Raw genomic sequence first — 18,250 nt, 5'->3', positions numbered from 1 at the left:
CCATATATTCTAGATTAAAAACATTGTTGGTATTCTATCATATTTCCTTTGTCTAGACTTGGCTGAACCACTTTTAAATAAATTATAGGCATTATGATACTTCATTCCTAAATTCTTTAGTATTCATCTCTGACAGATAAGGCCATTCACAATACCAATGTCATACCTACCAAAATTAATAATTTCCTAATATCATGTAATACCTGGTCAATATTAAAGTTTCTCCAACTGTCCTCAAGTTGTGTTTCATAGCTGTTTTTTTTTTGCCACATCAGGATTCCGTCAAGGATCATGCATCACATTTAGTTGTCATGCCACTTATGTCACTTTTAATATAAAATATGTAGTCTTCTTCATTAATTTTTTTTCTTTTTGACGACAGTGATCTGAGGGAAATAACTGGGCCAGTTCTTTTAGTATGGCCCATGATCTGGATTTGTTTGATAGTTTCTTCTCAATGTTGCTTTATATGTGTCTCTATCCCTAAATTTTCTATAAATCAGAAGTTAAATCTAAAGTCGTAATTAGATTCAGGTTAAACATTTTAGGGAAGAATACTTCGTAAGTGGCACATGATGTCAAGGAGGCACATAATTCTGGGTTGTCTTTTTATTAGTGGTCAAGCCCCCAACCCCCATGTCAGGCTCCATGCTGAGCCTGGAACTTGCTCCCACCAATGTTTTGCTTCACAGTTTTAATATGCATTGATGATCCTTGCCTGAAGCAATTATTCTATTGAGGCTTGTGATAGAACTTTCTTTTATAATATAACCATGAACACCTCTTAGCTTTGTTGGCTGTTTGTATTCCTTATTTTGTGAATTGCCTTTTTTGTATCTTTGCTAATTTTTTCTGTGGAAGTGGATTTTTTTCTTACTGATTTGTAACAGCCTTATGTATATATATTTAATTTAAAAAAATTATTTTTATTTTTGAGAGTGAGTGAGCAGGGGAGGGGCAGAGAGAGAGGGAGACAGAGAATAAAAAGCAGGCTCCATGCTGACAGTAGAGAGCCTCATGTGGGGCTTGAACTCATGAACTGTAAGATCATGACTTGAGCTGAATTCGGGCACTTAACCAATTAAGCCATCTAGGTGTCCTATGGCTTTTTATACATTAAGAGTATTTTCCTTTTGCTTTTTAACATGTCACCAAGACTACACATGAAACACTGAGTATATCATCACAGCTTGAATTTTGGTAGGTCCAACAGATGTTAACTAAGGTCTGCTTTATGCTACACTTTGTTCTGGAGGTTTTCTTTTTTAAAAAATTATTCTTTATTTTAGAGAGAGAGAGAGAGAGAGAGAGAGAGAGTGGGTGAGAGAAATGGAGGGAGAGAGACAGAGAATCCCAAGTAGGTTACAGGCTCAGCATGGAGCCTGACGTGGGGCTTGATCCCACAACCCTGGGATCATTATTTGAGCTGAAATCAAGAGTCAGACTCTCAACTGACTGAGCCACCCAGGCGCCCCATGTTTTAGAGGTTTTCATATCTAATTTCAACCAACTATGTGAGATAGACATTATTATTTATCTCTTGTTTTTCAGATGAAGGAACTGAAGCTCAGAAAGTTTAAACACTTTATTCAGGTTAACTAGGGAATAAATGGTGACATAAGAATAAATGTAAATGAGACAAAATTGCTAACCCTTAAGTGCAGGATGGAGGAAAGAGGAGACTTAACAATATATGCAAAAAGTAAATAGGAATTTTAGCTAGTGATCAGTTCAAGGGCATCTATAATGTAATGTAGTTACCATAAAAGCTACTGTAATCATGGGCCTAATAGTAGTACAGTATCTAGAATATAGGAAATGTGAGCTCTGTTATGTTATTTGCTTATCAGGCTATAACTGAAATTTCATGCCCTGCTCTGAGCACTGTGCTTCAAGAGGCAATGAGAGAACCTGGAACATATTTAGAGGGGAGCTTCCTTGTTCCATGAGAAATGATTATAAGATATTGCTCTGGTGAATAAGTATTTAGGAACTATGTGATAATTGTCCTAAAATAGCTGCCATGTGGAAGAAGGAAAAGACATTTGCTATTAGCTGTGTGATCTCATGTGGAAGGTCTGGGACCAATGAGGAAAAGTTATAAGGATATAAATTTTAGCTCAAGAAATAAAATAGTTTTATGAAAGCTAGACTGGGAATTTTTAGGGGGTGATTAATTAGAGGAATTGGTGAATTAGAGGAAAACAATATCCTATATTGACTTGGCAGTGATAACATAAAGGAGCTTCTAGTATAGGGTAGATTCTTGGATCACAAGGCAATCAGAAAATTTCAATATAGCATCTTTTTTAAAAAAATTTTTTTTTCAACTTTTACTTATTTTTGGCACAGAGAGAGACAGAGCATGAACGGGGGAGGGGCAGAGAGAGAGGGAGACACAGAATCAGAAACAGGCTCCAGGCTCTGAGCCATCAGCCCAGAGCCTGACGCGGGGCTCGAACCCACGGACCGCGAGATCGTGACCTGGCTGAAGTCGGACGCTTAACCGACTGCGCCACCCAGGCGCCCCTCAATATAGCATCTTAAGAGTTGATATTAGTGGTATTTAGTGTGTAATGGAAGGATACAGGAAGGGCATTTAGCTAACACAGCCTTGGTGATAGGAATTGTAGTCAGATAACCCTTCATAGAGTTGTAATATTGAATCAGTGAATTGAATTAGTGAATTAATGAGTTAATGAATTGAGTCTTAAATTAAGTAACTAAGAGTTAGCTTAGCCCAAGCCATGAAGGGTGGAGTCCTTTCTTAGTTATTTTATAGTACAGAATCTAATTTTCTCCTTATAGCAACTCTGTAAGAAGTCACAACCGAATTTTGGTATAGTTCCATTATTTTCTATGGAAAAGCATTTATAAAATTATATTTATAAACAACTCTTTAGTTAGACGTGTTTGAGCCCTAAACTGATAGTAAAGAGAGAGTAGGTGTGGGGAGAGAAGGAGCACGAACACCACCTGGTACACCTACTGATTTCATCCTAGCATCCAGTTATCTCTGCCATATTTGAAGAGACCTGCTTAGGTGCCTTTGCTCTTACATGCTTTCTCTGTTGAGACTCCCTTCAGCTAACTATCAGTAAACTTTCTTTAAGTAAAAAAGAAAAAAAAAACTTTATGTGTCCAAATATATGATTTTTATTTTGTATCTACAGTGGGTACATTTTATGTTTGCATTATTTCTCTATCTTACAGGAATGCTTTGTGTGGAAAGCTTCAGTGTGAGAATGTACAAGACATGCCTGTATTTGGAATTGTGCCTGCTATAATTCAGACTCCCAGTAGAGGCACCAAATGTTGGGGTGTGGATTTCCAGCTAGGATCGGATGTTCCAGATCCTGGGATGGTGAACGAGGGTACAAGATGTGATGATGGAAAGGTAATCAGAATGTTTTCTATTTATAATTTAAAATTAAAAAAAATATAAAAAGCATTATGCAAAGTAAGTGGTTATTCTTTTCTTATTTATGAAAGAAATCTAATGTTTTTTTGGTAGAGATTTTGGAAAATACAAAATTAAGAATGGCTATTATTCTACTATCCAGATTTCACTGGCAGTCATATATTATAACCACTAGTCTGTGTTGCAGTATACTGTGCATATTTCTTTCCATTATCAATGGTGCTATAATTTATTAGCAGTCTGCTATTATTGGGACATTTAGGTGATTGCCAGGATTGTGAGTGTGTGTGTGTGTGTGTGTGTGTGTGTGTGTGTGTGTGTATGATTGTGTGTCTCTAGACTAGAGTGTGTAGTACTAGAAATGTCATAATGTTTGTCCCCCCATGCTCTCTGCTACCCTGATCACTGCTGTTTGGATCAGATATGAGTCAAGAGTCAGCCAGCTCCTGACTCACTACCATTGGTTTCTATATGATAAGATGAGCTAGGACAAATTCCTTTTGGGGGGGACTATATAATTAAGAAATACTATTAAGAATAGGGCAGAAACTGTAAGAATTCTTCAGCGATGCTATGAAGCAAGAGCAGGGCTAGAATGGTTATGGCAAACTTCAGTCATATACAAAAGATATGGGGGAGCAGGAGTGTTGGGCAAATTGAAGAAACCAATTTAAAGGAGAGTAGAGGAGGGGGAAGAGAGAGAGAACACAAGTGACTGATAAGGTGACCATAAAAAAGATGGGTGGACTTGCTAGTTACCTCAGTCATTGTGTACTGAGTTTTCAGTTCCAGTTCTGTTCCTCCTTTCCTACAAAAAGACCCTTATATTTTTGTGCCTGTTGTTGCCACTATAAAAACTCGATTGCTGTAGTTACTATAAACAATGCTGAGGTAAATGGCTTTATAAATAAAAATTTCAGAATATTATGATTGTTTTCTGAGGTGAAACTACTATAATGGGTTGTGCATACTTTTTAAGGTTTTAGAGTTTTGCATGATTTCTCTTTTACTTTTTTAAGTTTATTTATTTATTTTGAGAGAGAGAGAGAGCAGCATGAGTGGGTGAGGAGCAAAGAGAGAGGGAGAAAGAGAATCCCGACCAGGCTCCGCGCTATCAGCACATGGAGCCCAGTGCTGGGCTCAAACTCATGAACCGTGAGATCATGACCTGAGTCGAAATCAGGAGTTGGACGCTTAACCAACTGAGCCACCCAGGTGCCCGTGCCTGATTCTCTTTAGAAAAAGCTTTAATAGTTTACCTTCCAACCAGTTTTTAGTGGGAAATGTTTTAATTCTTCACACCATAGTCAAGATTAGCTATCATTTTCAAGCTTTCGTTGGTGGTTTCCTTTTTATTTTACTTTTTTCTTAATTATTAGTGATGTTGAATTTTTTGTCTCTATATATTTATTCCTTCTTCTGTGATTTGCCATGTTGATGTTCTTTATACACTTAAAAATTGGCCTGTTTTCTTATTGATTTTGAATTTGATTTCTTACTGATTTTAAAGAACCTTAATTAATTTACGTCATATGTAACAAGTATAATATATAAATATATATATATGATGTTTTTGCCCAGCTTACTTCTTGCCTCTTCTTTCTTTTGTTTTTAGTTTTTTTTTTTTTTGCTGTGTTTGCATTTTTATGTATTTAAAGCTGTTATTCTCTTCCTTTATGGTTTCTAACTTTACTTACATGTTTTATAAGACCTTTATCAGTATATCAGATCATTATTCTCTTGTATTTTGTAGTAGATTTTGTTTTTTATTTATACCTCTTTAATCCAGGGGAATGTTGAGTGTATATAGTATGAGGTTGGCATTCTTTTTTTTCTCTTTTATCATTTATTCATTACTGTATGCTGAGTTCTAATGCCATTTTTTTCTCAGAATGGCTTATCATTTGCCTTAACCTCATTTATAATCTCTTTCCTTTAATTTGAAATTTTATTTAAATTACCGATTAAATTTTTATATATTCTAGGGCTTAATTTTTGTTTTTTCCCTCTTCATGCCCGTTGATAGGTCTAACTACTCATGTGTCAGTACTGCCTTGATTTAGTTTTTATTGGTTTTATAATGTATTTTTCTTATCTGGTCATGCAAATACCCTCCCATTCTTTTTTCCTAGTTCTCTTGGCTATTTTTATTTGCTTATAATTCCAGATGAATTTGAGATAATGTTTGTTGAGGTGCAAAAAAAATTAAAATCTAAAAAACTAAAAAATGCTTTGGAATTTTGGTTGGGATGGCATTAAATTTATAAACTTATAATGGGGAAAAGTGACATCATTACATTATTGAGTCTTCTCAAAGTAGAACATGGTATGTGTGTCCATTTTTGAGGGGTCTTCTTTTAAAGATTTACTAATAAAGGTCTTTATGTTTTTTGTTAATTTTATTATTGGGTAGATTTTTATTGTTATTATGAATAGGCCCATTTTCTCCTGTTATATTTTCTGTTTTGTTATATTTCAATTTCTAGTTGGTTTTTACTGACAAGAAAAGCTATTTTGTTTGTATTTTTGACTGGGTATTATTGATATTCAGAAAAAAAATTCATTTGTATATGTTTATTTTGTTACCAGGCATACACTTAGTGTTACCTATTTCTATTGTCAATTATATTAGAATTTTCTAAGAAAAAGTCATCATCTGCAAATGATAAAAAGTTGGTTTCCTTTCTCATATTTACAGTTTGGATTTATTTTCTTGTGTAATTGCAATGATAGCACTTCCAGAATAATTGTAAATAGTGATAGTGTGCATCTTTGTCTTGACCCTGACGTGAGTGGGAATGCGTTTAGCCTTTCAAGGTTATGTATGATTTTGGCTAATCGCTTGGGGTACATGGTATTTTTCACTTAGTGCAGTATCCTTTTCATCCTATTGAATAAGAATAAAAATAAACAGTAGATTTTACATTTTATAAGTAGTTCTTTGACATTAAAATATTAAATATTTAAAAAATATTAGATACTATTAAGATAATCATTTGGAACACCTGGGTGGCTCAGTTGGTTGAGTGTCTGACTTCAGCTCAGGTCATGATCTTGCAGTTTGTGAGTTTGAGCCCTGTGTTGGGCTCTGTGCTGACAGCTTAGAGCCTGGAGCCTTCTTTGGATTTTCTGTGTCCTTCTCTCTCTCTGCTGTTCCCCAACTTGTGCTCTCTATCTCTCTCTCTCAAAAATAAATAAATAAAAACATTAAAAAAAATAATCATTATTTACCTTTGACCTATTGATATGTGCTGGGTTATATCAATAAATTCCCTAACAATAAATTATTTTTGCATTCCTGGAGCACACACTGGTAACATTAAATTTTTCTTTAGATATATTCCCGGATTCTATGTGTTGGTGAATTTATTTTTGTGTTTCTGAAACTGTCTACTTTTGATGTTTTTTGAATTTATGAACTTTTACTCTGTAGATTGTAGTCAGTACTCTTAAGTCCCACAAAAAACTCAGATAATATTGAATTAAAGTATAACAGGATTAATTGATTTAAACCAAAGAATCAAATAAAGAGCTTTGGAACCCAGAATCTCAAATAATGTTTCTACGATCTTTGCTTCTCCCTTTTGGCTCCCCGTCCCTCCCTTGCCCCATCTTATTGAGATATAATTAACATTTAATATGCTATATGTTTAAGGTGTACAGTGTGATGATTTGATACATGTACATATTGTGAAATGACTACCACAGTAAGGTTAGTTAACACTTCTATAACCTCCCATAAATATAATTTTTTTTCTTTTTTTTTTTGGTGGTACAATATTTAAGATTTACTCTCTTGGTAACTTTCAAGTGTATAATATTGTTAACTACAATCATCAGGCTGACTATTAGATACCCAGAACTTACTCATCTTTTAACTGGAGATTTGTACTATTGGATCAACATCTCCCCATTTTTCCTATGAGTGAGGCTTCACCCCCCCCCCCCTTTTTTTTAAAGACTCCACATATATGTGAGATCATATGGTATTTGTCTGTCTTTGTCAGACTTTCTTCACTTAGAATAATGTCCCCAAGGTCCATGCATGTTGTTGCAAATGACAGGATTGGTCATTCAGGAGTGTGTTGTTTACTTTCCACATTTTTTGTGAATTTTACACATTCCTCCTGTTACTAATTTCTAGTTTCAAACCATTGTGATTGGAAAAGATACTAGATATGATTTCAGTCTTCTTAAATATGTTGTCTTGCTTTGTGGCCCAACATAAATTGTATCCTGTAGAATGTTCTGTGTGTGCCTCAGAAGAGTATGTATTCTGCTGCTGTTGCATGGCTGTTCTGTTTATGTCTGTTAGATCCATTTTGGTCTATAAAGTTCTTTAGATCCGCTGTTTCCTTATTAAATTTCTGTCTGGGGGCACCTGGGTGACTCAGTTGGCTAAGCATTCATCTCTTGATTTTGGCTGAGGTCACGATCTCACGGTTTGTGAGATTGAGCCCCTGTGTTGGCTGTGCACTGAGAGTGTGAAGCCTGCTTGGGATTCTCTTCCTCTCTGCCTGCCCTCCCCAGCTGCTCACGTATTCACGCATGCTCTCTCTCAAAATAAATAAAAAGAAATTTCTGTCTGGATGACCTATCCAATGTTGAAAGTGGGGTATTGAAGTCTACTACTAGTATTGTATTGCTGTCTGTTTCTCCCTTCACTTTTGTCACTATTTGGTTTAGATATTTAAATGCTCCAGTGGAAGGTACATAAATACTTAAAATTATTACATCGATGAATTGTCTCCTTTATCCCCATTTCATGGCCTTCTTTGTCTCTTGCAACCAATTCTGACTAAGTCTATTATATGTGATATAAATATAGCCGTTCCTGCTCTTTTGGTTACCATTGGCATAGAATATGTTTTTCTGTCCCTTCACTTTCAACCTGTGTGTCCTTAACACTATAAGTGAGCCTCTTTTAGGCAGCATATTGTTGGATATGTATATATTTTTAAGTCTATTCAGCCACTTTGTGTCTTTTGATATGGGACTTTAGTTCATTTCTATTTAAAGTAATTATTGATAGCTAAGGACTCATTGCCATTTCATTGTTTGTTGACTGTTTTTAGTTCTTTTGTTCCTTTTTTCCTTTCTTACTATCTTCTTTCATGATTTATTTATTTATTTATTTTTAGAGTATGCTTTAATTCTTTTGTGTGTTCTACTATGTTTCTTCTTTTGTGGTTAGTGTGAGGCTTATATAAAACATTTTGTAGATATAACAGTCTATTTTAAGCTGATAATAACTTACCTTCAATTGCATACACAAGCACTACACTTTTACTTCTCATATTTTAAACTATTGTGTCATACTTAGCATCTTTTTATATTGTGCATCCATTAATAAGTTATTAGTTATTTTTATTTAAGTTTTTTTTACTAGAGATAGAGTGATTTACACAGCACCATTAAAATAGTAAGGTATTCTTTTTTTTTTACTTTATTTATTTATTTAAATCACATTTATATATATATATATATATATATATATATATATATATATATATAATTTAATGTCCATTGGTTTCCATACAATACCCAGTGCTCATCCCAACAGGTGCCCTCCTCAATGTCCATCACCCACTTTCCCCTCCCCCCCACCCCCCATCAACCCTCAGATTGTTCTCAGTATTTAAGAGTCTCTTATGGTTTGCTGCCTTCCCTCTCTGTAACTTCCACACCCCCCCTTTCCCTCCCCACTGGTCTTCTGTTGAGTTTCTCAGAATCCACATAAGAGTGAAAACATATGGTATCTGTCTTTCTCTGTATGACTTATTTCACTTAGCATGACACTCTCCAGTTCCATCCACGTTGCTACAGAAGGGCATATTTCATTCTTTCTCAATGCCATGTAGTATTCCATTGTGTATATAAACCATAATTTCTTTATCCATTCATCAGTTGATGGACATTTAGGCTCTTTCCATAATTTGGCTATTGTTGAGAGTGCTGCTATAAACATTGGGGTACAAGTGCCCCTAGGCATCAGCACTCTTGTATCCCTTGGGTAAATTCCTAGCAGTGCTACTGCTGGGTCATAGGGTAGATCTATTTTTAATTTTTTGAGGAACCTCCACACTGTTTTCCAGAGTGGCTGCACCAGTTTGCATTCCCACCAACAGTGTAAGAGGGTTCCTGTTTCTCCACATCCTCTCCAAACATCTATAGTCTCCTGATTTGTTCATTTTAGCCACTCTGACTGGTGTGAGGTGGTATCTCAGTGTGGTTTTGATTTGTATTTCCCTGATGAGGAGTGATGTTGAGCATCTTTTCGTGCGCCGGTTGGTCATCTGGATGTCTTCTTTAGAAAAGTGTCTATTCATGTCCCCTGCCCATTTCTTCACTGGATTTTTTGTCTTTTGGGTGTGGAGTTTGGTGAGTTCTTTATAGATTTTGGATACTAGCCCTTTATCTGATATGTCATTTGCAAATATCTTTTTTCCCATTCTGTTGGTTGCCTTTTAGTTTTGTTGATTGTTTCCTTTGCAGTGCTTAGGAATTTGTCCATTTCTTCCAGGTTGTTGAGTTTGTTGGCATATACTTTTTCATAGTATTCCCTGATAATTGCTTGTATTTCTGAGGGATTGGTTGTAATAATTCCATTTTCATTCGTGATTTTATCTATTTGGGTCCTCTCTCTGTTTTCTTTTTGAGAAGCCTGGCTAAAGGTTTATCAATTTTGTTTATTTTTTCAAAAAAACAACTCTTGGTTTCATTGATCTGCTCTACTCTTTTTTTAGATTCTATATTTTTTATTTCTGCTCTGATCTTTATTATTTCTCTTCTTCTGCTGGGTTTGGGGTGTCTTTGCTGTTCTGCTTCTATTTCCTTTAGGTGTGCTGTTAGATTTTGTATTGGGGATTTTTCTTGTTTCTTGAGATAGGCCTAGACTGCAATGTATTTTCCTCTCAGGACTGCCTTCGCTGCATCCCAAAGCATTTGGATTGGTGTATTTTCATTTTCATTTGTTTCCATATATTTTTAAATTTCTTCTCTAATTGCCTGGTTGACCCATTCATTCTTTAGTAGGATGTTCTTCAACCTCCATGCTTTTGGAGGGTTTCCTCCAGACTTTTCCTGTGGTTGATTTCAAGTTTCATGGCATTGTGATCTGAAAGTGTGCCTATGTTCTCAATTCTTTTATACTCATTAAGGGCTGTTTTGTGACTCAGTATGTGATCTATCTTGGAGAATATTCCATGTGCACTTGAGAAGAAAGTATATTCTGTGGCTTTGGGTTGCAGAGTTCTAAATGTATCTGTCAAATCCATCTGATCCCATGTATCATTCAGGGCCCTTGTTTCTTTATTTATTCTCTGTCTAGGAGTTCTATCCATTGTTGTAAGTGGAGTATTAGACTCTCCTGCAATTACCACATTCTTATCAATAAGGTTGCTTATGTTTGTGATTAATTGTTTTATATATTTGGGGGCTGCCAAATCCGGTGCATAAACGTGTATAATTGTTAGCTCTTCTTGATGAAGAGACCCTGTAATTATTATATAATGCCCTTCTTCATCTCTTGTTACAGCCTTTAATTTAATGTCTAGTTTGTCTGATTTATGTATGGCTACTCCAACTTTCTTTTGACTTCCAGTAGCATGATAGATCTCCATCCCCTTACTTTCAATCTGAAGGTGTCTTCAGGTCTAAAATGAGTCTCTTGTAGACAGCAAATAGATGGGTCTTGTTTTTTTTTTAGTTCATTCTGATACCCTATGTCTTTTGGTTGGAGCATTTAGTCCTTTTACATTCAGTGTTATTATTGAAAGATATGGGTTTAGAGTCATTGTGATGTCTGTAAGTTTCATGCTTGTAGTAATGTCTCTGGTACTTTGTGGTCCTTGCAACATTTCACTCACAGAGTCCCCCTTAAGATCTCTTGTAGGGCTGGTTTAGTGGTGATGAATTCCTTCAGTTTTTGTTTGTTTGGGAAAACCTTTATCTTTCCTTCTATTCTGAATGACAGACTTGCTGTGTAAAGGATTCTTGGCTGCATATTTTTCTTGTTCATCTCATTGAAGATGTCCTGCCATTCCTTTCTGGCCTGCCAAGTTTCAGTAGATAGATCTGCTATTACCTGTATGTGTCTACCTTTGTATGTTAAGGCCCATTTATTCCTAGCTGCTTTCAGAATTTTCTCTTTATCCTTGTATTTTGCCTGTTTCACTATGACATGTCATACAGAAGATTGATTCAAGTTACGCCTGAAGGGAGTTCTCTGTGCCTCTTGGATTTCAATGCCTGTTTCCATCCCCAGATTAGGGAAGTTCTCAGCTATGATTTGTTCAAGTATACCTTCAGCCCCTTTCTCTCTCTCTTCTTCTTCTGGAATTCCTATGATACAGATATTCTTCCGTTTGATTGCATCACTTAGTTCTCTAATTCTCCCCTCGTACTCCTGGATTTTTTTTTTATCTGCCTTTTTCTCAGTTTCCTTTTTCCATAATTTTATCTTCTAATTCACCTATTCTCTCTTCTGTCTCTTCAATCTGTGCTATGGCCCCCTCCATTTTATTTTGCACCTCATTTATAGCATTTTTTAATTCATCATGACTATTTTTTACTGCCTTGATCTCTGTAGCAAAAGATTCTCTGCTGTCCTCTATGCTCTTTTCAAGCCAAGCAATTACTTTTGTGACTATTATTCTAAATTCTTGTTCAGTCATATTGCTTAAATCGGTTTTGATCAATTCGTTAGCTGTCTCTACTTCCTGGAATTTCGTTTGAGGAGAATTCTTCCGTTTTGTCATTTTGGCTAGTTTTCTGTCCCTTATGTGTTTTAAAAGCTTGTTGTGTGCTCTGGACCTGCGAGCACTGCTGTATTAAAGGAGGGTCATACACTGTCCAGGGCCTGGCCCTTCAAGAGGTGTTTTTTTTGGAGAGTGTTACTTGCTCTCTGTTATTGTGACTTGGTTATTTTATTACCCTACTCGTAGTGATATTTTGGACCCTCCACCAGGTGTGCTTTGATTTGTTCCTTGGAGTAGCCCTGTAAAGGAAAACAGAGAAACAGGAGATGAAAACACACAAACAAATAACACAAACAAAAACAAAAAATTAAAGTCTAAAACAAAAAAACCCCAAAACACTGACTACAAGTAAAGAAGAAGGTGGAGGCAGTGCTAGAAGAGCACATACAAAGAGAGAAATGATGGGGGAGGGGGGAGAAAAAATAAACATTGACTAGGCAGAGAGACTAAAAGTGTTAATCCAGAGAGAGAGAAAGGAAAATAAAGAAGGGAGTGGGGAAAATGAAACGAAGATAAAGTTACCCAGAGAAACTATATGGCTTGATTATTTGAGAGAGAGAGAGAGAGAGAGAGGGAAAGGAGTGTAAAGAAGGAGGTGTAGAACATGTATCAAGACAATGGATTAAATATGCGTGTTTAGACAGACCAATAACCAGAATTACCAGCCTAGAAGAGGGAAGAGATAAGGAGGAGAAAGTGGGGGGCGTGGAGAATATATCTATACATCCAGAATTGACCTAGAGTTAATCCAGGCAATGCTGCAGCGCTTGTGGGAGGAGCTTTCCGCAGGGTCTGTGAGGCTCTGGTGGATATACGGTTACCCCGTGCGAAGGGGCGTGGTTTGGTGTAGTCTGGACCCATTTCTACTATGGGCCCCTGAACTGATCCCTGAGGCCCCGCCTTGGTGGTGGTGGGGGCAACGGGGGGAGTGGTGATCCCCCAGTCTCTTCTCCATTGACCTGGACCCGGTGGACTCAGTTTGAGTCGTCCTCACTGTGCCACACCATGGGCGCAGACGGGGCGGTCCTGCTCTGCCACCTCCCCTGACCTTGCGCTTGGCTAGGATTCAAAGTCCTTCTCCGTGCGTTCTGGCAGTGGGGAAGCGCCTCTCAGTGTGGCAATATGTAGCCCCAGCTGGCTTTGTGCCACAGCACTTCAGGGAGGACTGCCTTCTGCGGACTGAGCTGCCGCCCTCGCCGCTAGTCCCTGCGGTCGCGGACTCAGGCAGGCTTTGTCTTTTCCCACAGCACTCCAGGGAGATGGCTCCCTTTTCCTCCTGCAGACTGTGCCCTCGGCCCAGCCACGGATCCCATGGGTGGCAGACGTGGACATGGACAGGCTTTGTACTGTTGCACAACCCTCCAGGCAGGGAACCACTTTCTCCAAGTGCTGATTGAGCCCCTTACATACCACTGCATCCAGGCCTCTGGTGTGCGAACAGGGAGCTGGCCCCAGTCCGAAGAAAGCCCAGCAGTTAGAGATCGGATCTCTCTCAGTCTCAGTCCCAGGTCTTTTTCCTGTCCAGATATGGTCATACACTTCCCTAGCCGCTCTTTCTCTTCCCTTTGTCTCTCCCCTCTGTGCCCACGTGGCCTTTTTTTTTTTTTTTTTTTTTTTTATCTCCCCCAGTTTGCAGTCACCCACCTATCTTTTCTCCAGCTCTCCCATTTTCTTTGGGTAGATTCAGTCTCTTTTCCTCCCAGACTCTGGTGTTCAAAGTCCTTTGGCTTCTGCACTTCTTTGTTTGAGAGACACAGGGAGTCTCCCCTACTTCTCTACCATGTTGGTCCCAATAGTTAGGTATTCTGAATTTAACTATATATTTACCTTCACCATGAGTTTTATGGTTTTATGTATTTTCATATTATTAGTGTCCTTTCATTTCAACTTGAAGAATTCACTTTAAAATTTCTTGTAAGGTAGGGCAAGTGGTGATGAACCGTTAGTTTTTCTTTATCTGGGAATGTCTTTAACTCTCCTTCATATCTGAAGGACAATTTTCCTACGTATAGTATTCCTTGTTGGCAATTTTTTTATTGTTGCTGTTTAGCACATTGGATATATAATCTCGATGATTTATTTTGGCTTTCAAAGTTTCTTTAGAGAGATACATCCACAGACAGCCATATGGGGGTTCCTTTGTATGTGATGAATCTTGCTGCTTTCTCTTTCTGCTTTCTAACATGGAGTTCTTTGAGCTTCCTGTACTTGAATGTCCATATTCTCCAAACATTTGGGAGATTTCAACTATTATTTCTTTAAATTCTTTTTTAACGTTTGTTTATTTTTGAGAGACAGAGAGATACAGAGCATGAGTGGGGAAGGGGGCAGAGAGAGAGGGAGACACCGAATCCAAAGCAGGCACCAGGCTCTGACCTGTCAGCACAGAGCCTGATGTAGGGCTTGAACTCACTAACTGTGAGATCATGACCTGAGCCAAAGTCAGACTCTCAACCGGCTGAGCCACCCAGGCACCCCTTAATTATTATTTCTTTAAATAAACTTTCTTCCATTTTCCTCTTCTGAGGAAATCTTCTGATTTGAATCATATCTTCTGATATGAATGTTTGTTTGCTTGATGGTGTCCCATAATGGTTCACATAGGCTTTCTTCACTCTTTTTCATTCTTTTTTATTTTTTGTCTCTCTAACTGGCTAATTTCAAACAGTGTTTGAGTTTGCTGATTTTTTCTTCTGGATGAGTAGATCTGTTCTTGAAGCTCTGTATTGAAGTTTTCATTTCTGTTATTGTATTCTTCAGGTCCAGGATTTCTGTTTGGTTCCTTTTAATGGTTTCTACTTCTTTCTTAAACTCATTCTGTTCATTGATTGTTTTTCTGATTTTGTTTAGTAGTCTCTGTTTTCTTTCATTTCATTCAGGTTCTTTATGATTATTTTGAATTCTTTGTCAGGTAACCTATAGATATTCATTTTTTTGGGGTCATTTATTTGCACTTTATTAGTTTCCTTTGGTGATGCCATATTTGCCTGATGCTTATGTAGTATTGCATTGGTGCTATGTATTTGAAGGAATAAACACCTCTTCTAGTCTTTACATACTGGTTTCATCAGGTAAAGACCTCCTGTCTATTTTCAGTATTGATGGGATTACCTTGGAATTTTAGGCTGGGTTGGAGCTGGTTACAAGTCTGTCTCCACAGTGGGGTCTGTGATTGGTGGGCCTGTTATCAGGAGCTTGGGTGGGCTTAAATCGTGACTGGTCTCTGAGTGGATTGAACTTCCTGTAGTAGTACCTTGTTCAGGAGGTAAGGTGGCCTTGAGACAAGGGTCTGCTTCAGAGTCCACAGTTGGGTCTTCAGACACCAGGCCTATTACTAGGTGCATGGACTGGTGTGGCTCCCATCAGATACCTGAGAATACTGCTCTCTGTTCACTGGATGGATCCCGGGGTGGCCAGGATGGGTCCCTAACTGGCTGGGAGCTGAATATAGAGCTAGTTCAAGATCTCTTGATGTGTAGACATGAGCATTTGCTCTTGGTTCCCCAAAAGCTGGCAGCACAGCTTGAGGACTGAGGCTTGGAGTTGCTGAAACTGAGTATAGATCCCTTTCAGAATTTTTGGGAATGCAGGAGATGGGTTCCTTGGTTGATGGATCTAGTGGTGGGCTGTGGCTGTGATATGACTGGAGCCAAGTGTAAGGCCCTTCAGGATTTCTGGGGTTATAGCTGGGAGAGTCTCATTTTGGGTCCCTGTGCCAGAAAGTATATTCACAGAGTGCAGTTGTTAGGGATAGAGCCAAGTAGAGTGTCCTTTTAGAAATACTAGGGTTGTAGACAAGAGTGTCCCCCACTGGGGCCCTGGGCCCTTAGGACTGTTGGCAGACTGTGGCTGTGAAGAAGCTAGAACTGCTTTTGGGCCCTTTCAGGATCTCAGGGGGCATAGATGGGAGTTTCTCCTGCCTGATCCCTATGCCTGCAGTCTTCTCTGGGCTCATAGGTGGCTGTCATCTTGCTGTGTGCTCACATGACCCTTATTCTGTGTGCACATGGAGAGAGAGAGAAAGAGGGGGAGAGAGAGAAAGTGAGCACAAACTCTCTGGTGTCTTTTCTTATAAAGGCACTAATTCCATCAGACCAGGGTTCCACCCTCATGACCTCATCTAACCCTAATTACCTCCCAAAATCTTTATCTCCAAATACTACTATATCAGGGTTAGGACTTCAGCATATGAATCTTAAGAGGATACAAGCAATGAGTTTATAAAGAGAGCCACTAGGGTAGATTTAAATTAGTAAAAGTAGAATAATATTTATTCCTTCCTTATGCTCAGGTAGCTTTTTGCTGTGGGGTTGTATGTTCTGCTCAGTGTGGTAAAGGCTTTAAACCTTTTCCTAAACATTTTCACATTTCAGTTATTTTTGGTATTTGTTTTTGGTCTGGACATATAAATGAGAGATATTTGTCAGTGTATTAGTCAGGTTTCTCTAGAGAAACAGAACTAATAGGATGTCTGTATATGTGTGTATGTAAGATTTCTTGTATGGAATTAGCTTACATGTTTATGTCAGTTAACAAGTCTTAAGAGCCAATATCTTCAGTAGGCAAGCTGGACACTCAGAAGAGCTGATGGTGTAGTTCCAGTCCAGAGGCTGAGAGAGAGAAAGCGGTTAAGCAAGAATGGAGACCAGGGTATTTAGACCATTTCTTTATGCAAATTTACTGTTATCTTCAGGACCTGCTCAGGCTGTACTATGTATCTGCCACTTTGATTTGATGGTGGAATGTTGCTGTGCATGCTAGACTTTAAAGTATGGTGGGTCAGATAACACCCAGTTCATGATGGGTAATTCAGGTCCCATGGTAACCTGGTGGCTTATGGTTAAGTGTTCAGTCTAGTAAGGCCTAAGCTGTATCTGAAAAGGAGAGTAGTTATCTGCAGAGGATGGCAGGGTTTTGTTCCAAAATCCTAAGGGTCTGTAGTGCTGTTTACCTCTAAGGAACTGCCAGAGGCTCCAGACAGCATCCCTATCTGCCACTGACATTTCAAGCACCATTGGATCTAGTGGAGCAAGGGGCCAGTTGGCAGAGCAGTTTCTGTGGGATCCTGGACCTGTTTCAGCCTTCTCTTGCTCTGGTCCATGCTCTATGAGCAGTTTTTCAAGTTACATGGTAAATGGGCTTGAGTAACATGCCCACATGAGGAATGTGTTGCCCCCCAAACTCAGAGGCCCACTAATTGTCTTACTTCTCTTTTGGTTGCCTGATGTAAAAACTTATCCTTCATTTTTGAAGGGAAATCTAGATATGTCCTGCACCACTGATACCCTAGAAATTTTGCTGAGGTAGAAGACTCCTGAATTTTTGTCTGATTTACTTTCCACTGACATGCAAATGTCTTACCAGTTAGTCTACAGTATTGCTACTTCTTACGCACTAGATCCAATCAGATAATGTCATCAATGTAGTGAGCCAGAGTGATATCTTGTGGAAGGAAAAGTTGATTAAGATCCCTGCAAACTAAATTATGATGTAGGACTGGAGAGTTGCTATACCCCTGAGAGAGGACAGTGAAGGTGTATTGCTGGCCTTGCCAGCAAACCGCTTCTGGTGATCCTTATTGACCAGTGTGGAGAAAATAGTATCTGCCTATTCAGTAGCTGCATACCAGGTGCCGGGAGATATGTGAATTTGCTCAAGCAGTAAAACCACAGTAGCTACAGCAGCAATTACACCTACCAGCTGCTTAAGCTTATAATCTGCTGTTGTTCTCCAAGGTCTGTCTTCTGCGCAGGCCAAATAGCTTAGTGGTATTGGAATATCTTTCCAGTCCTTAGTGGTGGTATTGATCTCTGCAGTGACTCCTGGATTGTGGTATTACTTTTGGTGTACTGTTTTCCTAGGAAGTGGCAGTTCTAATGGCTTCCATTTGGCCTTTCCCGCCATAATAACCCTGACTCCACAGGTCAGGGAGCCAATGTGGGGATTCTGCTAGCTGTTGATTATGTCTGTTCCAGGCATGCATTCTAGAACTGGGATGGGGTTCAGGGACCTACTGGGCCCACTATGAGGACGACCTGAGCTGAAACTCCATTGATCACCTGACCTCCAT

General features: G+C 38.5%; 1 protein-coding gene across 2 annotated transcripts in view; it reads left to right on the top strand.

The window, feature by feature from the left end:
- The window catches only part of ADAM9 (ADAM metallopeptidase domain 9), a 142,264-nt gene that overhangs the window by 89,624 nt on the left and 34,390 nt on the right, over nt 1-18,250 (top strand). For both annotated transcript variants that reach the window (XR_008295987.1, XM_015076060.3), the window contains exon 16: nt 3,214-3,397. Coding sequence is in view for 1 of the 2 variants with exons in the window: in XM_015076060.3 (XP_014931546.2) it covers nt 3,214-3,397 (184 nt within the window). In the remaining variant the exon portion in view is untranslated. The remainder of the gene's footprint in view (nt 1-3,213; nt 3,398-18,250) is intronic.

The sequence above is a fragment of the Acinonyx jubatus genome, chromosome B1 (genome assembly GCF_027475565.1).
Source record: "Acinonyx jubatus isolate Ajub_Pintada_27869175 chromosome B1, VMU_Ajub_asm_v1.0, whole genome shotgun sequence".
Taxonomy (NCBI): Eukaryota; Metazoa; Chordata; class Mammalia; order Carnivora; family Felidae; genus Acinonyx; species Acinonyx jubatus.
This window is presented reverse-complemented; position numbering and strand designations above follow the sequence as displayed.